Source organism: Dromaius novaehollandiae, chromosome 6, assembly GCF_036370855.1.
Source record: "Dromaius novaehollandiae isolate bDroNov1 chromosome 6, bDroNov1.hap1, whole genome shotgun sequence".
NCBI lineage: Eukaryota > Metazoa > Chordata > Aves > Casuariiformes > Dromaiidae > Dromaius > Dromaius novaehollandiae.
In genome coordinates this window covers 6,597,543-6,621,995 of record NC_088103.1, presented here as the reverse complement: position 1 = coordinate 6,621,995, position 24,453 = coordinate 6,597,543, and the positions used below count along the sequence as shown (strand labels likewise).

General features: G+C 43.1%; 1 protein-coding gene across 18 annotated transcripts in view; it reads right to left on the bottom strand.

Annotated features, from left to right (window-relative positions):
• Positions 1-1,660: 1,660 nt before the first annotated feature.
• The window catches only part of SGMS1 (sphingomyelin synthase 1), a 98,381-nt gene continuing 75,588 nt past the window's right edge, over positions 1,661-24,453 (bottom strand). For 16 of the 18 annotated variants that reach the window (XM_064513554.1, XM_064513557.1, XM_026097378.2 and 13 more), the window contains 5 exons: positions 16,571-17,402; positions 10,429-10,546; positions 6,850-7,003; positions 6,025-6,191; positions 1,661-4,172 (listed from right to left, as the gene is read on the bottom strand). In XM_064513554.1, the coding sequence (XP_064369624.1) occupies positions 3,993-4,172; positions 6,025-6,191; positions 6,850-7,003; positions 10,429-10,546; positions 16,571-17,193 (1,242 nt within the window). In that variant the 5' untranslated portion in view covers positions 17,194-17,402 and the 3' untranslated portion in view covers positions 1,661-3,992. The other 2 variants (XM_064513558.1, XM_064513556.1) reach the window with 2 other exon arrangements.

Below are 24,453 nucleotides of genomic sequence, written 5' to 3'. Positions count from 1 at the left end.
TTGCCAAGCTAACTCCAGCGGCTTTTCCTGGTAGCTGGAGTCCTGCTGGGCAAGAATTGGGCAGAAAATGAACAAGGTGGACTGCTCTAGGCTCACCCATGCCAACTGACTGCCAGCAAGCCCAGAGCGACAACTGCCAGGGTCAGAGATGCCGGCAAAAGCCTTCTGGAACCAAGTTGAGGGATTCCTGCCTGGCTCCCAAAGTGTGCTAGAGATGTGCCTGGAGACAACGTGCAGAGAGATGATGTGTGGGAATGCCACGCTGCATCAGATGAAGGTTTCATCTATCCTGGTAGCTTGTATCTGGAAGCAGCTCTCAACAAATAGCTCAAAAGGAAGGTACAAATCTTCCTGCAAATGCACCATAAAAGACAACACATCTATCTGCCTTAGGCCCCTGCTAGCAACACTTGCTGAACCAGACTGAAAAAGTTTGTTCTCAAAACAGTGCTGTTTTCAGAAGAGTATAGAGAAGGGAAGGGATCACTGCCCTTGCTTGGTCTGTGCTAGCCAAAAATCTGCCCCCCTGTATTTTAAGGGTCTTAAACTTTCCCCATCTGGAAGGACTAAAAGCTAAACGGAGATGGACCTTAGCAATACAGGCACTCATCTGTTCAAGTTCATCCTCTGGGAAAGATCTTGATTTCTCTTTCCCCAAGACTGATGATTACCAGGGTTCTTCTCCATCTCAAGCTGTCCTTTCCCAGCCTTTTCCAGTGCAGATCTTTCCTTTCAATTCCAGCTTCCCGGAATTTGCATTTCATAACACGTTAAAATTTAGGTCTGCTTCTATCTAGCCAGCACAACACAGGAGTTTAACTCTTTTGCTGACTTAGGTGAAGTACGTTTAAGATGGAAGCGACAAAAACGCACGCACTTCAGTCCTTGCTTCATGCTGGCACTGTTTTTTGCTGTGTTCTTCTCTCTGATGGGAGTCAGTGGTAAAGGTCCATGTGAGTCCAACCAGGTTTCACTTTCCAAAGTAGATGCATGCAAAGCATCCTCGTGCCAGTGCCCCAGGGCAAAGGGATGATGTATGGGGCGGTGCAGCCTCCAGCCTGGAACGGGCTTGCCCCAGCAAGCTGCCAGGGATCTCACCTCAGATAAACAAAGTCCAAAAGGTGCCTGTACATGTTCAAAATCTCCAGGAGAACACCATCGTCTCTTTGCTATGCTTCTTCAGAAAATGAAGGCAGATTAATCAGATGTACCGTATCTGAATAATTTCTGGAAAACATAGCTGAAGTGTTTGATGACGGGAAATTTGGGATCCCCCAATTCATTAGTGAAACGCTACAAAAGGAACAGTTGCATTTTGCATACTTATCCCTGCAGTGTTGCTTCATCACAAGCCATCACTCATCTTAAAAAACTGGTGCCACTAAGGAGATACTTACATGGAACGAGAAGAAAAAGGCAGCAGAAGTAACACAGTCTGTAGTTAACACTGATGCAAAACAATTTTGTCCTGTATCTATTCCCTTGGTCCCCTGCTTCAGACTATGCTGCAACCGGAGCAATGCCATGTTAGTGGGCTCCATGTTCCTGCTTGCCCAGCATTTCTCAAGACAGCATGTTTTAATAAAGCACAGCTCTACTGCGAAAAATGAAACCATGTTTAGCAAAATTCATGCAGTAAGTCAGACACTACAATGCAGAATTCAGCAGATTCCATTTAATGTCATGTGCATATATCCATACATTTACTTATGTCAATGGTTTTCGATGTGCGTGATCCAGGTCTTGAAAAATCTACTCATTCATTTACGTCTGGGAGCGTGAATTCTCTCAAGAAATCATTTTGGGATGTATTTTTGTTTTTAAATGAACTTTTGACCATATACTTGCAAAGATAGTATTGCCAACAGGAACTTAATGTAAAACCTGCAGAACTAAGCCCCCAAATTTGCAAAGAGCTCTGCAAATGCTGTTGCAAAGAGTTTTGCCAAGAAACATGGGAAGCAAAGAAAACCCAACCCTCCCAGGGAGAAAAGGGAACTAATAAGAAACAGACAACTGTTATTTAGCATCCCAGGCAACAGCAAGGCAAAGCAGCAGAAGTAACACTGGATCAATTCTTCGAGGAGGTCCTAGACCAAGGCTGGGGAACACGGTAGAGAAGTAGACATAAACTTAGCTCATCAGAAAAAAAAAAAAAAGATACTTTCGCCGCAACATACTCACAGAAATTTGACAGGTTTTGTAGTTTAAATCACAAGACTGATAGATAGTTTAGCTTGTAATGCGCTCCTTCCCAGCAGTTTTGGGGTAGATTTTTCAAGCCCTGGGGATGGTTCCAAGGAAGGCTTCTCAGATCCGCTCTCAGATCTCTAAAGACCAGAATCTATTGCATAGCATTTATTTCAAATAAGGCACTGATTTGCCAAATCGTGAACAGCAATTCAAAATCAATGCAGTTTCCATACAGTCCAATTTTGATGGCCTATAGTGCAATAACACAAAATTAAAAACAAGGTTTGGAAGAATAAACCTAGCTTTAAATTTAAAATTAATATTAAAAAGATAAAGGAAACTACATTTTTTAAAAGCCTTTTTATTTTCCTTCACCATTTTTGTTTTACAATACAAATATCACCTTGTGAATACACAAAAACCCTACAGAAGATAACTCTGCTTCACGTAAAATACAGAATGGATATATATATATTTATATATATATTTTCTCTTCTTCATTCTTAAAAAAAACTATTTTGTTCTGCACATTGGCAAGTTCTGCACGTAGGATAGAATACTTCCCCAGACATACAGTATGTATGATAGGAGTGAAACTTAAAATTACATGCAGTTTCTGCACAAATATTTTAAAGAAATAGATTATCTTTGTTGTTTTTCAACAACATTTCAATACGGGATGGAGAAACCATTCGTAGTTCACTCAGTGATCATTTGTAAAATTCTTAAAAAACAGGAATTCATGGCTGTTTTTCTTTTTAAAATACAGCTACCAAGTAGACAATAAAGTGATATATTTTAGTATGACCTGCCCACAATGTGTGAACAAGATCTGACCCTTTTTATTTGGTTTTTCCCTACACATGGCAATTTCAACATTATAAGCAAATTTCCAGTTTAATTTAGCTATAAATGCAAAAATTAGTAATTACAGTATATATAATTCTGCTTTCATGGAATACTTTATTTTAAATAAAAACATTTAAGACTGCCTACTGACCATACAATCAAGACAAGAAAGGCACTAGAAACATAGACAAATCTCTCTCTCTCTCAAGAAGCATTTTTTTTTAAATTTTAACTCTCTATTCTCTGACATGTAAAAATCTTTTTAAATTTAATTTTCATACACATTTTGAAAAATAAAGTTAGGAAATACTTAGAAAATCACTTTACATCTTTTTTTTTCTCTTTTTTTCTTTTTTTTTTTTTTTTTGCACTTTTTGACACAGTCACTGCAGATTCTACAAAATCGAGATTACCAAACCTTCCTGTGTCTATCATCTTATTTGTATGTCGGTGCAACAGGTAGAAAGATTTCTCAATTTTACCCAAGGCAGGTATATTTAGAAACCTTCATATAGTCATTTGCTAGAAAATGGCTTACAGCCCAATCTTTGGGGCAAGAGATATGAAAAGTATGTTTTCCCAAGAAAATAATATGCTTTATTCCCAGACGTGACTGGAAAGACCAGAACTTATGATATAAAAGCCTTCATCTATGCTGTCGCATCATATACAAAGGAACATGGTGATGGGTAATGCAAATCCCAAATCTATTAACAAGAAATGTATAACAGTGCATGATAAGTTAAATTTTCTTTATTGTTGTCCAACGCAGATCCTTTGGAGAGAAAAAAAGATCACAGTGCTTACCAGGTAACTGAATAGGTTAGGTCAAGGTAACTGTTAAAGAAAGGGTTAGGGAGCAGTTCGTGTTTTATGGCATCTTCTCGTACGGAGTTCTTAGCACTTGGGACAGGTCCTTTCCCCCCACATTTTGTCTTTTTGACACGCTGTTATGTGTCATTCACCAATCTGCTGTATTTAGCTTGCCTACCGCGGTGGAGCACCGGCCAGGGGAAGTGCCAGTGGTAGGAGCGAGGTACGATTCCTTGGACGTTCTTCTCAAAGTACTGGAAGGGCTTGTACCACCAGACCCTTGCCAGGAGGTTAGTTTGGGAAGCTTCTTTTAGCACCTGCACAGAGATAATCGGAGAAAAGAGTTACGAAAGAGCACGTTACTTCCTCGTATGACTTCACTGCACATTGCTTGCAACCATCAGTGGCTTTCCAAAACCACACGTTTTGCCTACAGCGATTTCCAAAAACCTATAAATGCTTAGATTTTTTTCAAGGCCAGAGCAGAGCAGCATTGTATTATCCCACTAGAAAGGGGTCTGCACGTCTTGAAACTCGTATGTAAAATAAAACTACTTTAAACCTGGGGGACTTCAGCTTTGAATTTTAAGGTCACACCCAAGCCACAGCCACACCTCTCTCCCTCTGCACGTGGAACAGCAGGACAAGGAAGGAGAACAGCAGTGTTGCACACAAAAGTGCATCGGGGAAGGATCCAGGAATCGTTATTTCTCAATGCCTTACTGGTTTAGGGAGGCAATGCTGAGCCATTTTATCTGAGTCACACCGTACAGCACAACAGATGCGTTTCCATACAAGGCCAAGGGCTTTTCTGAAGCAAGCCCTCATGAGCATTTAAGGTAAGTTTGACTTAGTAACTTCCAACTTCAAAACACAGGCACTCAGTACCGTCATTTCGACAGAGCACAGGAGCAAATTCAGTTACAACAGTTACAAAGCTTGGGCACGGATTGCTATCAAACACAATGATTCCCAAACTGTGAATGAATATTGAACTGAAATCTCAGTTAAGTATTCAGTGGTAGATACAACAGCACCCAGGTGATGCAAGGGCTTCACTGTGGTGTACTGCTCCAAGTAGCATCAAAATCCTTGCAATAATATATGACATTGTGAACTAAAGAACCTGCACCACAAAGATATTAATTGCAAACTTCCTATCATCATACTAGACCTTTGTCAAGCATAATTAACTGGAGTCATATGCAACCAATAAGCAAAATAGCCTTCTCCATTTTGCATAGAAAATATTTCGGACTCTGATCTGTTGTTACAGACCGAGGAGAAATTATGCTGTCTTAAGTTTCTTCTACCTCACTAGGTCTTTTGCATGCATAATGCAAATTGTGTATTTTCTCAGCAATGTAAACTCATCTTTTATTGATCTAGTTCACTTGCAGGAAAGAAAGAACAAAGAACTACAAGAGACCTCACTTAGACTTCCTCATCAGACCTTCGGATCATTTACCCCTGCTCTCCAGGCGAGTATTTTAACACTGTAACGACCACGCTTTGCTACCTCCCATCATGTGCTGTGTTTCCTCCCGTGCAGCTCCTTGTTCTCAGTATTTCCCGCATCACCCAATTTTTCATGTCTTCCCAGAGACAGGCCTTAGAACAGAAGCAGCTTGTTCTACTCCGTTATCCTCCAAAATGAAAACATTTATCTCTGTTAGGGGAACTTATTGTCATTTCGAAACACTTTGAGCAAATGGATCATTTCTAGCGAGAACAGCCTGGCCTCGTACTATTCTTCAAGATAGTTGTCGCCTAACTAAAAGGTACAAGCCACAAAATGCAAGGAAAACCCAGTTAAGAAAACAAAACAAAAAAACCACCACACCTAAATGCCTGGCTCTAATACCACAAAAATGGCCAACTGGCCAGAAGTCAGAGGGACCTCAAAAATTGCAGTTACACAGCCAAAGGAGAGAGGCCTGCCTGTCAGTAAGCCTTCAGATATTTTTTTGCGGTCAAAATGCAAGATGAGCTCAACGGATGTCTCCTCCTCTTCCTGCAAACACCACGTGAGCGGGGAAGAGAGGGACACGCCACAGGACACTGCTACTCCTGCGGAAAGGCTCAGGGCAAGGTGTGCGTATTCACCCACCGCCACGCTACAGCAAGAGGCGCGGAGCCAAGCGGATCCAAAGACCGGGAGAAACTCACTTGCTGGTTGGCCATCGTGTGATACCACCAGAAAAGTCGTGTAGTGATGTAGTAAGCCACCACCACGTCCACAGTGTAGTGGTCATGAGCAAGGAGGATGCAGAACATCCCGACCATGCTGAGTGTCCAGCAAAGCCAGTGATACCACCAGAGTCGCCGTGGAGAATCTGCAAAGAAGCACAAGCAGTGATGACTTCAAAGCGTAACGTTTTGAGCGCTCAAGACCATTGCTATAATTAGTAGAGGACACAGACTGCGCTCCAGTGACGTCAGCACTAAAATTTAGTGCAGGAATGCTGAGATTACAAAATAAGTATCGCTCTCTTAAGGAATAACTCAAAAGCCCAACAGACAAAGATCTGATATATCTTGGTCTGTAAAAGTAACTGTTTTGTACTTCAATATTGATTCTACATAGACGGCAATCAATTCTTTCCTTTCATGCAACATAAATGCATACGCTAAGGCCTGAACTTTGTAAAATCAGCAACATTGCATTTAGCAGGACATCCATATCTTGCTAGGCTAGGAGATGCTTAGTTAAAATAATGTCCATCAGGTAGGGTAGAAAACAGGTTTGAACTATACTCTAAACAAAATATTTTTGAATAAAATGCAGAATTCAAATATCTACATGGTAAAGTGCTTTATTCTGTCTCCAAATTTTTCTTTATCTATAAGCTATGTCATTGAATTCCTACTAATTTAATTGAAAAAGAGCGTATTTTTATGTGAATTCTATTTATGGATCAGCACAACAGTAATTCTTTAACGAGAAGGGAATTTATACAACAGGACATCGAGCAAGAACAGCAATGAACTTACACTCTTTGATAAATAAGTAGGTAAGCGTTAATATGACAGTGTGACCGCTGTACAGATAGTCACCACACATGTTGTGGGAGCCTGTGATGGACAATCCTCCGCCAGCAAGCAGCTTCATTATCCTTCGCAGATGAGATTCCCAGTCTCCAAAAAGCTAGTGGAAGAGCAAAATAAAATCACGGTAACAAGTCAGTGCCAACCATTCCGAGTTTAAAGTACGGCATTAGCGAGCAGCTCTATCCTTCACCATTGTGGGAGAGATGGTTTATTCCCTTTTGCGTTGATACATGAGAATTTAATCAGTAAAATGCTACAATTTCTCCCAAAAGCTAGCAACATGTTTCCAGAGGAAAAAAGACAGGAAATGAGACATGAGCTATTTCTGATCGATCCTTTGCACGCATTATAGCGATAGTCTTCATATGAACACAGCAGGAGACTCTATTGTCCTATAACCATCTGCCTAAAGCAGTATTTGGTTTGAAGCATTCCCAAGGCAGGGAATCAAGGAAATTATTAAAACTTCCCTACGAATACAATACACTGAGGGACTTCTGACTTTTCCTACGATCACAAAACAGATTGAAGGAGAAAAGGTAGTTTTATTTAAACAAAAAAATCTGCAGATATATGTGCAAGTCAGTACAAATGTACATATGTACAAAATCTTTACCCAGTCACTTCCAGTTGCAGTAATAAATACGGTATCTTTTCAGTGTGATACCACATCAAAAAAGTGTTCCCAAGGGTATCAAAATACTGTCAACAGCTACATGCAGAGTGCCACAGTTACGGAAGAACAGTTGGGGAGCAAAAATTGTTCTCTCTGGTATTTCTAAATAGTCATTGCTGGTGCTATTTAAAGGCATAATTTTCTGCAGAGGTTTTGCTGGCAGCCTTTGCTAATGTTTGTGTCTGTGCAGCAGGATGACTGTAGTAGAAATCTTCAAGCAGAGGTAATGGGTTGACTTTTTTTTTTTTTAAATTCATTATATCTTTGTATTGAGGGATGTTTTCATAAGCCACAGATATACAGTGAGGGTCAGAAAAATAAATCTGTTTTTCCTACTGATTCTGGGATGTAAGTCTCAAAAAAAAAAAAAAAAAAAAAAAAACCAGCTCCACAAAAATAGTAATTAAAAATATTTCCAGTTATAATTAGAATTTTTTTAATGTTCTCTAAACATCTGTTTTTCCTTCTGTTAGAGAAGCAACGCACTCTAAATAAAGGAAGCTTAATTAAATTCAGTTTGTTCATAACAGTGCAGGCCCTACAGATGATAATGCAACAGAAAAGCAGACAGACTACCCAATCCAGACATCCAGGTGCCTAAACCCAGATTTAACGCACAAAACAGAACGTCTTACCCAAAACTTTAATTCAAACAGTGCCCATGAGTAATAGGCGCCTTCCTGAACACCTGATGGAGTTGATCCAGACTACCTCCAGTCCACGGTGCTGGCTCAGAGGATATTTCAAGAACCCCAATTTGCCTTTGGAAAGCCAAACTGGAGCCCTTCTTGGGAGGACTCTCCTCTGCCTCCTCCCTGACGCTCGCAGACCTTGCTTTTGCTGCTCCCAGCTCTAACACGAGCCCACGCATTAAATGGACCCACCGAAAAAAAAACGGGCACTGTGGGACAAGCACAACTGGGACGTATCAAGCGTTTCCTGGACCCAAAGGGAAGCCAGACACTGTTTGAGCTCAAAGAAGAACTAATGGATAAATGCCACCAGTTACATTCCTGCTGCTGCCTTCGCTCATTTTAAGAAGTTTTGCAATCTGCTTGAACCATTTAACAGTAAGAAGGAAAAAAAGATCACCCGGCCAGTCATTATAGGCATGTTATTCCTTTATTTAAAACCTTATTCTTAGTTAAGAAGTGTGAATAGTACTTTTTGGACAGATCTACGTGGTATCTTTTGTAGTAATTAAATATTTCTTGCTAACAGTTCCTTATCAAACGTTAAAATGCCTTCAAATGCCCACTCTTTACAATTATATATAGTTCACTAAGGTGATGAGAAGTTATTTTTTCCCACCAATATATTTATATCTTTCGAGAAAACCTTGCTATTATTAGTGGCAGAGACTTATCACGGAAATAGAAGAGGGCAACGTAGGCTTGTCTCTACTTTGAGTAATGAGGCCAACGTGCCAACACTGTAAATTTCCCAAAAGTGGCAGATTTACTCATTTAGGTTCATAAATATCTGTGCTGGTTTTTTTAATTTCATAATGGCTGACTGATCAAATACCATGTTGATTTCTCTCCCACTCAGTTCTCTTTACAAAAGACTTAAGTCTCTTAAGCAGCCACATGTGGCTTGGCAAACGCTGCGAATTGTCAAGCATTTGTTGGCTTCGTTTCCCCTAGGACCTGAAGCATGGCAGCTCTGTTTGCACTGCAGATTTATATGTTCCAGCACTACTCATCAAAACAGTGCCAGTACATATATCAAGTCAAATCAGGAGTTTGATTTATGATTCTGCTACCCGTCATCTAACCTCTGACTGTGCTCACGAAGCCTGTGGGCTGCATGTGCAATAGATGTTTCATGGAAATTACTTGTTTTCTTTCTTAAATCGTTAGTGCAGATAATCCTGGGCGGGCCAGAAGATGAACTGCAGTGGAGAAAGAGCACTTGCATCAAGTATAGGCACACTGTGTCATATCACATACGTTCAGCCAGTATCAAATTGCATTTCCCTACCACAAACAGCACGTTACAGCAAGGAGCTCACACAAATGCTCGTGTTACATTAGATGGATGCAAGAACGCTGCCCCGTCTCATCCCACCCTGACCTATGAAACACCATTCAACAGTGACAAAAAGGGTCCTGCCTAAACCATCTCTGCCTTAGTGACTTTATTTCAGTGATGGCTTTTGCAAGCCCATTTTATGGGTGTGACAGGAGTCACTGCTTGCTGGGTGAGGAGGTGGCAAGTTCTTGCCCTAACATGATTGCAAAAATATATATATATACAGACACACCTCGTGAGTGCACGCACGTTCCCCAGACCAAACTGCAGGACACAGGGGAACCGCGATGGGGTTTCTCTTGGGACATCAAGTCAGGTCCAGAGACCGAATGAAGATCCCAAGCTGTAACCTCTGAGGGGCAAATGGCAACAAAGGGGACAGAAAGCTTCACGCTGAACTGGCCTGGAAAGAAAGTCTCTCCGGATCCTTTTCAAATACAAGTCGCACTCCAATTTAACACGCTGAATTGTTTAGAAATAAATGAGTCCCATATGGCACCTCCGTAGGCTGCACTGCTTCAGCTGGTTTGGAGACGGAAAAGAACTGGTCCCACAAATTAGGCAAAAATGCTACAGAAATTGCATAGATCAGGCCTTCAAAATGGGTGGGAATGACTACGCTGCCTAAAAGCAATCAACACCCCAACCGAGAGGCAAAGCAGATGATCTGCAGAAGGAAGTCCCTGTCATGCCAAATCAATATTTTCAAATTAATAACCATTACTGTGGAAGTGCTGCTCAGAGTTTTTGGCAATGGTGAGACAACAGAAGAATATTCAGATTACAGTATGGAATGGCAGCAAGAAACTTACCTTTGGAGAGCAGTTGAAATGCATGCCAGGTACTGGGAGTGTAGTTACATACATTGTAATACACCGGTATAGGTATAGTGTGCCAACTATACAGAAAAATCTTCTGCTAATAATAGACCTAGAAGGAAAAAAGGAGAGAGAGAGAAAAAAAAAAGAGAGGTCATTCAATGCAAACACATGAGCTAGTAACTTTTCTCTTATTTGTGCTTTTGAAACCCAGGACTTCTGATGTAATCACGTGTATCGGTTTACACCTAAGAACATTGAATTACTTGACAAATTTTCCCACGCTTTACAGGTCAGGAATACACAAAGAATTCGACTAAGTTTACCCACGAAGTTGATTACAGGAAACCTAACGATTGTATCATGAGTGTCCGTGCAAATCTGGCGTTGAAGACACCAGAAGGGATTTCACAGCTCACACCCCTCAGTTAGCTTAGAGCGGTAACTAATTTTGTATTAAAGGAAGGAGATAAAGTTACAATATCATTATTATATGATAAAACATACGTTCATTAATTACGAAGGGCTGTTTTAGAAGAAATAGCTCGATATGACCCAAACAAATGAGAACTAACACTACTTCTATAGAAAAGTTCAGCAGAAATGAATAGTGGCTCCTCTTTCCAGTGAGCCTGTCTTTCTCGCATAGCTTTAAAAAAAGCAAACAATTCATATCAGCATTGAAACTTCAGAAATATCAGTTTAGAGCTGCATTAGATGCAGAAAAAGGTGTTTTCACGGGAAGACACTGTAAAGGCAAGCAGACACAGTTTCAAGCAGATTTATGCATCCAAGGCTGCCAGTTAATTGCTGAAGTATATGAGAGGCCAGATACGAGTCTGGGGTACTGCAAAGCAGAGCTTTGCAAAAACCAGCAACGGCACAAGCTACAACTTCAACTGAGAAATGACAGCCAGCTCTGAAACCGAGTTTCACTGCTACGCACCAAAAGAAAGAGCTACAGCAATTAAACCTTTCCTGGCACATCCATCCATCGGGGTGGGAGCTCGCTTTACCTGGGTTTGCCTGGCTTTCAGTAAAGAGAGTCGCTGCAATGCAAGAGCATTGCCAAAGCAAGGGCAGATCCAATTACAACTATTCATAAATTTAACAACTCCAGTCCTCCCACATCCTGGTGGTTACAAATCCTGTTGGGTTTTGTTTGATTTTACATCATCATTATTTACAAAGACGATCATTTGGATGTACAAGGATTACCCTGCCATCAACGGGTGTAAATCCCGGCATTCATTTGTCACTATTTTGAAACTTTGGCTTCTAAAAAAATAGTATTTCCAATGGGCTCTACCAAGCTGAGCTCTTTTGAAGCTCAGAATTGGCCATCTTCATTAACAGCTTTTGACAAGGTTATTAAACTGCAGTGCTGCCGTTCTCACGGGACTATGACTTTGCAGCGCCAGATCAACAACAGCTTTGGGTATCTTAATTTATCAGAAAAGTTTCAAATACTACAGTGCAGCATACGGACAGTGTACGTGTATTTTGTTACACTTTAGAGTGATCACAGCTATTGAAACATGGTGTTTTAGGGTTTTTTTTTCTCCTTCCCAGGGCAAACAAGGACATAATTGGGAATTAAAAATTATAACTCTATTAGTGTAGCTCCATGAACTGAAATGGAAGAGTTGAAGGCACTGTGTCCCTGGGGAAGAGGTTTTCATCCGTTTCTCATAGATGGAGTTTTTCTGTTGGAAGGGTGATCCACTGAAGATTTCACACCTGTGCCTAGCTTTTATAACCATACACGAAGTCACTTTTCTTTATAACCTGTTGTAAAGACAAGGAAGGGGTTGGGGATTAAAGACTGAGAAGCACCACACCTCAGAAGCAGTAGTGTTTTACCCAGTACTGAACATTTCAGCCACTTTTTAACATAACATACAGAGCTACTTGGTCGTACTTGGTGTACTTAGCTTAGAAAAGTCTGTGTCAAAGTGCTGTCTGTACTGTAATATATAAAGATGTGAAAAGCCACGTAGTTTCAGTTCAAAATAGGATTTTTTTTTCCTTGCAATTATGAGGTGCTATTCAACATCACTGTGCAATCTCAGCTAACGATTACATCCGCTAAGCTTATTACCGGCCAGGACAACCTGTCAGGCTTTACAGCTATCCAGTCCTCACCTAACAGGCGGGGCTTTCTCAGCCCTGTGAGGGTGCAGGCTGAATCCAACGTGAAGCACGGCCAAGAACCACCACCGTACTTCTCCAGAAACATCTGGGAATGCTTCCCAGAAAACTTCGCTGTGCATCAGCAGCACTCGCAGATCGGCGGCTTGCCTAAATTCCTCGAGTTCCCTACGTTCCCTCGTGGAAAAAGGCTCGGCCGGCCCCAAGGAGGCTCCAGCCAAGACCTGCACACCCAGCCTGCTCCTCTTTTCTAAACCGGCCAACCCAACCTACCGTAAATGCCACGGACAGTGCTTCACATGGAAAATGAAAGTGCCAAAGAAAGCGGGAACCTTTCTCCTTGCATCACATCCAGGCGAGTGCTGAGCACCGAAGCTTTCGTTCTTGAGGAAGCTTGCAGAGCAGGTAGGACAGAGCCAGCCAGAAACCAAAGATAACCTTAAACTCTCTAGCACCCTTCTCTGTTTAGACCACAACTTTGAAATGTCACAAAAAACAGGTAGGTCCTATTCAACATCACCGTGCAAGCCCTGGACTAAATGGTGGGACAACGAAGGCCTGAGCGATCAGCAATGTGAATGACACACATTTCTACCATCCTTCACCACTTCTGAGAATAGCAGGCTAAGCTTGGGCGAAATCAGGTTATTGCTAAATAACATATCTGGTGTGACAAGCCATAGACGTTTCACTGCTGGGCAAAGAAAAGCATGTCAAAAAGTCTGAAATGGGGAAGCAGCCTGCTTTCACCGAAGGTTCAACCCAGGCACTGGTTACAGCTCAGCTCAGATGCAGTTTCTGGGTCATCAGCGATCCTGTACTTTCACTTGGAGACATCTGTGAATAGTATCTCGGTCATCTGACTAGGCTAGGAGATGGTTTCATCCTGGCCAGCAATCACTGGCCTCCAATTCGTATTTTCACATCTCAAATGGGCTATCCCCAAACCATCAGAGGTTAGAAAAGTGGGGGAGGTCCAGCTGGCTTCGTTTCCTCTCTTTAGTCTTGCATTAGTTTCAAAGGGAGGTGATAACCCATGCCACAAAAGCGATTCTACTCTTTTACAGCACTTAGTCATTCACCATCCAAAGCCACAAACAAGCCACAGCCCTGAGGTCTTGTGCTAATGAACACCTCTCCCCTTCTTCCCTTCCTGCTTCTTATGGGCCTGTCAGGCTTTGGCAGATGTAAGGCTCAAAACCTTCTGATGGACCTTTTCTATCCGTGTCCTGAGGGTGAAGGACATCTGACATCTGTCCGTTTCCCCCCATTATCGAACCTGTACTAAAAACAGCAAGAAGGATCTGACCCACGCTGTCAGGTTTCTGCAACCTTGCTCCTGCCAACACGTTCATGATTAGAGTCTCGCCCATCCAGTTTAAGAAGGCTTTAAAAGTTATTTCCCGCACCACAAATCTTGGTGCCACTACCGTAAATGTGAGGAGTTTCTCGGGCCTCCACTGTCCATGTTTCCTGTTCCTGCTGGGAACACCTCAGTTTGGATCGGGAAGCCTCCTGAGAAAAAGCAACAAATGGTCGGGGATCTTTCTAACTGTGGATGATTGCCCTGTTCGCTGATATGCAAGAAGAAATGCCGCAAGAGCATTATGCGACCAGGACAGACTGACCGGTACAGAATGGCTATTCCAGGGCTGCTACTGGGAATTGAAAGCCCTGGATGAGCCTCCCTAAATCGTTCACTTACACCAGAAAGCGAGGCAAGTAAGAAGGAACGCAACCAAGCACAGCGAGGGGGGAATCTCTACATCTATTGGTGATGCCAAATACTGTGTTGTCAAGTCAACCCATCTCTCACTGCTTTGAGACCTCCAAGGACTTTATGGATGCTGCTATAATATATTTGAAGACCCTGCTCAGCTCCATCACAGGGTGTTTGGATCCCTCATACTGCCTTGTTAGCCTGACTCTCCATTTTGGAAAGCGATCCCATGTCACCTTCTCTGGATACCTCCCTTGGTCTCAAAAAAACACTGATGCTCAGAGAGGCCAAGTAAGTTAATATTCCCTCTAGTTCACCATGGGCAAGTTGGAGCAGTGGGGACAGGAACCACAGTGCTCAGCTACTGCAGCTACCAACATAGGAGTCTAATACTGAAGCTTATAGACCTAAACAAAACAAGAGGCCAAGCCAGAGTAAATTCCTCCTCCTATGCACGTGTGTACATTAAAAACAAAAAATAATTTTTAAAAGATCAATTTCACAGTTTGTTAAGAGTCCTACAATAAAAATAAATGATAGAATAACTTCACTGTTTTAGAAACTTTCCTTTAAGGAGCGCAACCTCCATAAAAATGTACAATGGTTTTAAAACATCAGCTAATAAAATACTTCAGCTAGTATAAAGCAATAGGAAAGATGATAAAACCACTGTCTCAGAACTGATTTATTTTTCCAGCACTCACTTTATGTATTAATGACCTTTATATTTCATAAAGTAATGTGTTGTTTTTTTTTTTTTTTGCTTTTTCATAGATAAATTTACCCTGCTGCATGGGAAGTGCTCATCAGAAATGCATTACTGGGAACACACAGAGCAAAAGCTGACTCTCCAGGATGTTCGAGGCAGCTCTCAGGGATGAAAAGTTCACAGCATCATGTGGATGATTTATTTGACAGATTCCTATAGAAATCCACAACTATGTTGCACAAGTTTATCCTGCCTGACCTTAGCAATTCTCTCTTTTCAAGCTGACCTCAGGAAGCTGGTGAATATTATATATAATATTATATTTAAGTTAAGTTTGAATGCTTTTCTCTGTTATAAGGGCCAGTGATCCATTGGACTCTGGTTTTTTTCTTTCAAAAAGCAAAGCCTAAAAAATTCCAAAGTCATTACAAATTCCTACGCGTAGAAGACAACAGAGGAACATGCAAGCAGCAGACCAAATGCAAAAACCGATGGAGAAATGCAGACACTAAGTAGAGCACGCAGGCAACTTTTCATAGCATTTTGTTTCTCGCACTACACTCTGCATTTCCATCCTTTTGTCAACAGCACTGACAATTATTATTCAACTATTTCCAACCCCTCTTTTCCAGACCAGCTCTAGACATTTAATAGCGTGCTTCTGGGTTGGGAACACACTTGTGCCTGCTCTCCGAAAGGAAAGGTGACATGCTACTTACTTATATGATACTGCTTATAGCCACTTGACTTCGAACACTTCAGTCATTAGGTCTTGGCAGCAGCAGATTTTATATCAGATCACTCATTGCAAGGCAGACGGAGGTGTGGATTGGCAGCACATCAGATACACTAAATTAACATCCACGTGCACATCTGCTTGGTAGAAGATGAGGTAAGGGACTACCACTGGAGGGCAAACTCTACTTTGCCATCCTGACGAGGTGAAAGCAGATACCCAGACAGCCCTGAGACCCTGTAAACCCTGTAAAAACGAATATCTGCATTTTTGCTTATTTTATGATTAGCTTTTGACAGAGCCATGCTCTGTGTTTGTCAGTACCTGTCCCATCTCATGTCAAGCAGAAAGTATACTTCAAAACTTTCCACTCAACGCTGCTTAGCTGCAAGGACTAAATGACTGCAAGGACTAAACCATGGACACTAAACCTACCTCAAGTTGGTTAGTGGCTGACAAGTTACACCAGCATGAACTGTGCTCGCTATGTATAGATTGGACAGTCGACTGAGTTAAGAATATTGCCATATTCAATTCACGGGTTTTTGTAGCTAAATGGGGCTCAGTTCTGCAGGCAAACAAGTCCACAGCAATTAGTTTCTCATGCAGCAGCTGAACTGAACTTCTTTCCCTTTCTGCCTTTGCAAATCACACAAATTGCAGAGCCCATGGTGTATCTATTCCAGTTGGGGATACCAAAACCTGGAAGATCACAAGAAGCCAGCCCCATTTTACTCAGACATGAACATATAAACCGGTATCCAAGCCCCCAAAAGCCATCACAAGTAAAACTCAGCACTGAGTTTTCAGTCTTACTTACTTGTATTTTAAGAGCAGCCACTGAACAAACCACAGTCCTACAAGGATCATGCCGTTGATTTCACAAATAGAAAAGGCCCATTGCACCCGATCAAAGCGATCAAAAAATGCATCTGGTAGGGGAGGCTGCACCTCCTTGGGAGGCACTCGTTCGTGAACGACTGAGATAGTCACTGTGGTAAAGATGAAACAAAAAAGTGCATAAATAAAAGCCAGGAAAGTCTTCCCCCATTCCATGGGATACTGCGAGCGCTCCGGCTCTGGCATGGGGATCTTTATCATCTCCTTTTTATACCCATTTGGCATCCCGTTCAGTTTCATTTTGCTGCCGAAGCCATTTTTGCGCCCGGCGTCGCTCGTGCCGACACGGATGTGCCCGTTGACGTGCCCGTTTTTGTGAGCCTCGATGTGGTGAGTCATTTTCAGAGTCTCGATCATGTGCAACAGCCGCTGCCCGCTGTCGGAAGACACCCGCGACAGAGGCGACTTCTTAAAATCCTCCGCCGTTAGGTTAATCAAATCCTGCCCGGTGAAGCTCTTCAGCGGCTCGCAGTACTCGGGCGCGGCATTCTCCGTTAGCCAACTCGTCACCTCCTCGGGTGACCAGAACACCACTTCTTTCATCGCGTCGGGCAACCCGGGCACAGGCTGGCATGGATTTCAAACCGGGCAGCAGTCACTGCGACTCCAGGGCAGCGGAAAGCTCCTCCGTGGCTTTTTCATCTTGTCAGAGGAACCTGCTGGGCCGACGACGAGTCCCCGTCTCGAACGTCCACGCGTTGGGGCAAGCATAGGAAACGCTTCACTTCATATTCACGCTTGCAGTCTTCTTTCTAGAGAGGAAAGAAAAGAAGAAAAAACCCAAAGCAGTTATTAAGACAGCCTTTACCAATAGCTTGCAATTCATGTTTAAGGGCAAAATTGCTGCAAAAGAATAGCCAGGCTCTGGCTTGAAAGAGATTAATCAGTTCGAGTGCCAGCCTCGCACATACAAAACTGTCCTTTCTGAGCTTGCTACGAATTATTCAAGAGCATTAGCAATTTGGCATCGCACACGTTACTTCAACAGCTGTGGGAAGGGATCCTTCCTGCTCCGTATCTGCGAGCTCTCCACTGCTATGCCGTTCTGCTCCCTAACCAGTACCCAAACGCCTTACAGTAAGAAGACTAATGGATTTAACGATCTACACAGCAAAAGTTTAATATTATTAATGTTGCAAACCTTCTGCCCCACCCTGGGGTATGAGCTGGATGCGTTGCACCTAATTATTGAACGGTAATAGCTTGGCTTTTTTTTTTTTGCACAGCAGAAAATCTAGCATATCACCCTGAACACTTTTCTGGAGATCTGTAACACACAAAAATGACGGATATAAGCAAGGTTATACTTCCCAGGTGAAGTAAAAGCCAATGTGGAGGCCCAAACAGGCTGTCTTGCTAATAAACCAAAGCATTTAGGTTTACAGAACCCTAGTAGAGGTTTAGCTTCATTTCAAGACATATTTTATAGCTTCCACGTTATACTGCTGCAATTCAAATAAAAGCCTGTGGCCAGCTATAAAATGAAACAGTAGAAAAAGAATGAAAGTGATACTAAAGAAAGAATCAGATCACAAATTTCTACACTCGATTAATCACAAAAACAGCAAGCTTATAAAAGCTGGTTACCTAAAAATGTATTTTTGAGATTCCCCTTGTTCCCTGGCCAGAGTAAGCAAGCAGCATCGCTTTCGACTTGTTGCATAGCCCATGCACACACTCGTATTTACGTATGTAGAGCAAACAGGGATGGAGATAAATATTCTCCCTTGTGAACACCAGTGCTATTTTAACACAGCAGAAGAGAAGGTACAGGCTTTTTTTTTTCCCCCTTCCCTCTCTCTGTGGGATTATCTGTACCGAGGAAGCTTTTTAGCCACACATCACTTCATCATCCCAGCTGTGTTCAGCAAATTGGTATTTAGTTATACAGCACTGAACACGGAAAAAAGGATCAACTGAATTATGCATGTTAACCCACGTTATAAACTCCTACAAGACCTTCTCCGAAGTACGGTATCTCGACTGTCCGCCACTCCAGTCTCCATCGCGTTCGCTGCAGTCACAACGTAGTTACAGGGCACCTGAAATGCTGGAGCTCATCACAGCTGCAATACAAAACCCAAGCGTGTACCCTGGATCCTACCGCGTGCCAGGGAGCCTTCAGCACCACCACCGCTTACTGGAGAGACGCTTTGCATCCAGCTCCTCATCCGGCCTCAAGCTGTGCGTTAGGGGCTACCTCAGCCTTGAGCATCCTTGCTCCAGGAGCGGGTAGGGCAGCTTGCTGATGCCTGTGGCCAGAAACCTCATGCCCTTGTCGATGTCCGCAAGATTTCAGTCTCGAGTGATGTAACTAATTCAGATCTCAGGAAACTGGTACCTATTTCAAGGAAATACCTCTGTCACAAAGCGCACAGACGCTTTTCCATTTGTCCTTGGGCTGAAAAATCAGAATCCACGAAACGCAGCACCAGAAACCACTCAGCCTCAAATTTATAACTAACGCTAATGGCAATAACGGATGCTAATGTTCGCTGAAACGACAGCGGTCCATGCGCTCGCTGCTTCTGAGCCTGGCCTCATTTATCTTATGATCTTGATAAGGCATTAAGAGCCTCAAGTTACTTATTTTTGAAGTCTGCTGTTATCAGCCTGGCTCTCAGTCCGCGGCAGGCTGTCATTTTCCCATGCTGTTTAACAGCTCAACCGGTGCCTCCACAAGTTTCGTTTTGTGGATGCTACCTTGGATTTTGGGCTGTCAGAGCACACCACAAGGTAGGGCGATATTAAGTCTTTTAAGTTTTAAAAGCTCGACTCTTGGAATGACGGCTTCCCAAACCATGCGGAAAGCTGGAATGGGAAAGGAGGAAAGATTATCTTTAACCAGGATCACCTTGACATACCAGTCTTTCTGTCCAGCCCTTGACAGTGTCCTGCGAGCCTCTGGCTCGCTTAAGGATTCAGGACATTGAATACAACTGATTCAGGATTCAGGACTCTGAATCCAACGCAAAGGTCTTCACACATGACTGTTTAAGTGACGGCAGCCAACTTCCAAATTGCATCTCACTACTCATCACATACCTGCATCTCCTCGTGCCTGGACTAAGCTAGATTTTAAGGTGAGCTCTGCATGGAGCCTACTATCACAGCAGTGAAAAACCAAAATCTACTGCCAGCCGACAAATACTGTTTTGATACAGGCACAAAGTTCATAATATGCTACTGTAGCCCAATGATACCTGCTCTGGCAGCTTTATGAGAAACAGCAAATGTGTTTTGCAGTAAAACTACAGGACCTGGCAATACTGCTAACGGGGGGAAAAAATAATATGGTCAATTCAGAAGCTCGGATGGGCTTTGTTTTTTTAGAGTCACCATCCATAGTGCCTTTAAAAGGTACCCTAGAGAAGAGCAAAGATTGCTCTTGGGTCCTATTTTTGTCTTTACGGGGTATAAAAGGAGCCCTCCTAAGGGACTTTGTTGATTTTAAAGATGAGAAATCCCATCACACAAATACTCAGACGCTCCCATCCCGGTTTGAAATCCAGGTGCTGTCCTCTGCGGATGAACGCACCGTTAGGGCATCCGAATCCGCAAGGAGCAACAAGTTAACAAGCAGAAAGCCTCAGCACCCAAGAATGGCATTTCCCATAGCACAAGCACGGCGTCTGGGGAAGCCCAGCCCATCGCTATCGCAACACGAGCGAGTAAGTCACCATCAAGCACCTCTTGTAAAGACTTAGTAGTTGACACTCACGGGAAGAGGGTGAGAGGAAAGCGATGCTTCCTCTCACCTGCATCCTCTTAAGGATGCATCCTCTTAAGGATGCAGGCCACTGATTCGTTTTCTATGCCTGTTCTGGGTTAAAACAAGATGACTAAAATTTCTAAGGAACAGCGTATCATTCAAACTTCCATTACATATCCCGTGTCACAGGGTAGGAGTAGGCAAAAACCTTCTATACCAACACCTTCCAGTGTGTTAAGTTAAAAATACCTCCTGCATGGTAAAGGCAGCGTGAGCTGATGTACGTTATCTCACAACGAGATGTCTAGCAGAGCTCATAAGGCAGGTAGGACAGGTTTGCAGATGCTGATTTCTTAAACTATCATAACGGAGCTGTTACTCCTATAAGCTTGACCAAGTGACGTTTGCAGACCCTTTTTGGAGCGATTTGGGAGGCCAACAGCCCTTGCTGTCCCCATTACTTCCACAATAGATCTTCTCCCCTCCATGAAAGCCAAAGAGAGGATGTGCAGATGGGCATCAGCTGCTGCAGGGCAGCGTCCGTCGGCTTAGCTTACCCCATTTCACCAGCGAGACAAGGCGATGGGCAGAGGCACGGGTGCGACCCTGAAACTCCCTCCATCTGCAGCAGACCTGCTTCACTGAGGACACAGTATCTGATAACCAATTATAAATAACAATGCAATTATCATAATGATACTAATTGCACTATAATAATAATGATGGAGTGCAAAACCAGTGCACTGGTTACCCACTACGAGACTGAGCAAGAGAAAATACCATCAGCAAAGACTGCTGCGAAACCCCGCATGTTTACACAATCTTTTTTCCCAGTGACCAGAGTGCTAACTCGAAACTTTCAGATCCTTTTCCACTTCAGTGACAGGGAGTTCTGGTAAGGAAAATATTTGCCTTCACCACTTCAATCAGCCCGTACAAGGGCTGCGATACCATAACCCACAGGGAGGTTACGCCAGCAGGTTAGACGAGCACTCGAGGGAGAGCACGGGCAAACTTCCCGCGGTGAGACCTGCTTTCTTCTTCATCGCTCCGAGGAGATGACGGTCTAGCTGCCGATGGGTCTGAGGACCAAACCTGAGGGCACCTACCACTTTGGTTAAAAGCCAAGACCTTCCTGCAAGAAAACCGCTTTAAAACCTGAACGAAGCAAGCCCTAGCTGGAAGTAGGTAGGAAAAAGGGGACGATACTATTTACAGAAGAGCAGGGATAGCGTTGTAAAAGGCAAAGCCAGATCGCAGCTTGCCCAAATCAAATCATGCCTTCCTCCTGTTTATACAGTGCTTTTATCCTCGAAGTGAGGACCTTTGCTGCCAAGGCAACAGTCACTATAGAAATCAGTAAAATAACCAGCCATTTCAGAAACCGCAACTAGCTCTTCACCAGGAGCCAGCGAGATACTCAAACGCTCTTCCTGGTATTTCTAATGTAGTGAAGCAGTAAATATATTTCAGTAGCAAAATCGCTTATCATTCCCAAACACTCCGGAAAAGTTCACGCGATAAAACCACTGGCAAAAATACTGTTCAAGCGAGCAAGGTCCAGGCATAAGCCCAGCTCGGAGATAAAATAGAGGAGCTGTCTCCCTTAAAAAACACACACAGAGATAGAGACTGACCATGTGTATGCGTACACACGTACAGAGGAGAGAAGTCGGCTGCAATAACGATGGAAGGCTTAATGCCTTAGAAAGCAACTCCCAAGTTAATTCCCCAAATTTTATTTTTTTATATATATACACATATATATTTCGGGGTGAAAGTACAGACTTCTCGTTCTGCATCTGCACAGCACAACACAAACTGTTCGTAGCAACAGGGGCTGAGTCACGGCTACAGTCACTTCCTCCACGGGCATTTTCTCTTAATTCACAATAACGCTCCAACACCTCGGTGACCGGACGCCCGATAGCTGCAAACTCCCCCTGCAAACCGATTTGCCAGGAGAGGGCAATGCCTGCTGCAAATTGCACGTTGGATATCACTAACAAGACCCTCAAAAAAACCTGCAAAATTACTTCCTTCCCGCCAAGATACAGTTTTGTCTCCGTGGCACGGATTGCCCCTTGCAAGCGGCCGCGCCACAGGGAAGTGCGAGACCACCGACATTTCCAAACGTTGCAGTAAAAGTGGTTTTATGCCGTACGGACAAATTCTAAGGCGCAGCCGGATGCACGAGTTTTGCTGAGCTGGGTTGCCGAGGTCAGGCCCAGACGGAGAGCAGCCCAGGCAAAAGCAGAGCAACGGGAATGACTACTATAAAGCTCAGGTTGAAAAAGAGAGACTAAAAGCAACGTGAGGCTATTCCACCATACCTTGTGTAGCTACTTACACAACTTCAGAAAGAGGAAAATCACCTTTATGCAATTTAAATCCCTGAGGGGTCTGTTTTTGCTAAATTATTCCAAGAGAAGAAAAAATATATATATATATTTCCCAACTCGATTTTAAAAAAAAATTAAAAAGAAGCCACCCGCAGTGAGGGGAATCTGCTCACCAGCCACGCACAGATTCAGAGATTCAAGTGCTGAGGATTTCCAAATGAAAGCACTCGCATTAAATCAGAAGAACCAAACAACTTATCTTTAAACGAGAAACACTGCAAGTAAATACCTTAAAATCCGTTACAAAAATACATATGTATGTTGTTTGTATGCATATATGTACGCACACATACAATACACATATACATACACACGTACGCACGAGGTCTTAGTGGCATCTTTTGCATCCAAACCTGATTAAAAGGGGAAGCCTCATTCTTCAGCTGCTTTGTAGCCCCAAGTCTCCTTGATCTACTTTCTTCCTCCCCTTTTCCCTTCTACTTCTCCGAAGTAGTTATGGAAACCAGCAAACATTTACGACAAGGTTTCACCTGACCAGCAATCCTCTTACCCGAACAGTTGCTAAGCTGGGCCGTTGTTTTGCAGCTACAGAAAGACTGCTTTGAACGTGCCGGGGGTGGAGAGCATGGGGTGCGGGGCGGCGGGGGGACGTCTCGGCTTCGGCTTAAATTTTTGAGCAATTATTTCGGACCGCAGAGCGTAAGAGAAGCCATCTCAAACGAATGAGACTGAATCGAGCGCAAGATGCTCAGTCACCACGTTTTTGGAGGCAGGAATAGCTCAGTGCTTCCCACCTATTGCAAGGGTAATCCACGCGTAAATCTGATTTTATATCGTATGCCACAAACCTGATGTCTGAGATAAGTCCTAAAGTAACGTAACGCCTACAATGCAAGCAGGAGCAATATTAGATTATTTCTGAACGGCTACCATAGGAAACCCACCTTTCAACCCAAAACACACTTTCACTTTTGCTTCTGTGCAAGAAAGACGTGACTAATACATGAAAAAAAAGTTCATTTGCACGGGAGGAAAAACAACAAACCAAACTACATTTAACTTCTAAGAACTCACTTTTGCAACCCTGTTCTCGAGGGGGAAAAAAAGCCTTTGAACTATTTCAGCCTGCAACGACAGGAACAGAGTGTCACAGATGATCATATTGCTTCTTACCCACAGGTGAGCCGGTTTTGCCACGGGACCTTTAATTCTTCAGCAAAGACTTCTACGAGTGCATTGGTCCCGTCCTCACTACTACAAAGCCACCATGGACACCACAAGACATACTGTGTTCAAAACCTGCACATCTATTTTCCGGGCAGAAGTAACTAAGTATTTCCGAGTTGTCCGCTTGGAAAGCAGCGAGGCTCTGGCAGTCGTCTCCAACACAACATCTATTTTCTCCTCCATTCCGAGCGGCTGGGTAGTTATAATTTGGGATCTGGGTCAGCCAGAGATGGGGCAGAGCTAGAAATAGATCTCAGTGTCCTCGCGAAACCTCTCAGCTAGCCATATTGCTAAAATGCACAAGATAATACTTCCCTTCCTCCTAAAACTATCCAAACCTCCTCGTGTTTACATGGAGACAAGAAAAGACCGCAGCAGGAAAACAGATAAAACACAGGCAAAAAGGAAAAAAAAAAAAATCCTATTTTTCCACAAGATGTGGAAATGGGGAGAGGATGGAGTAGGGCACATGTATGGAAACACGAAGGTAAAAAGGAGGAA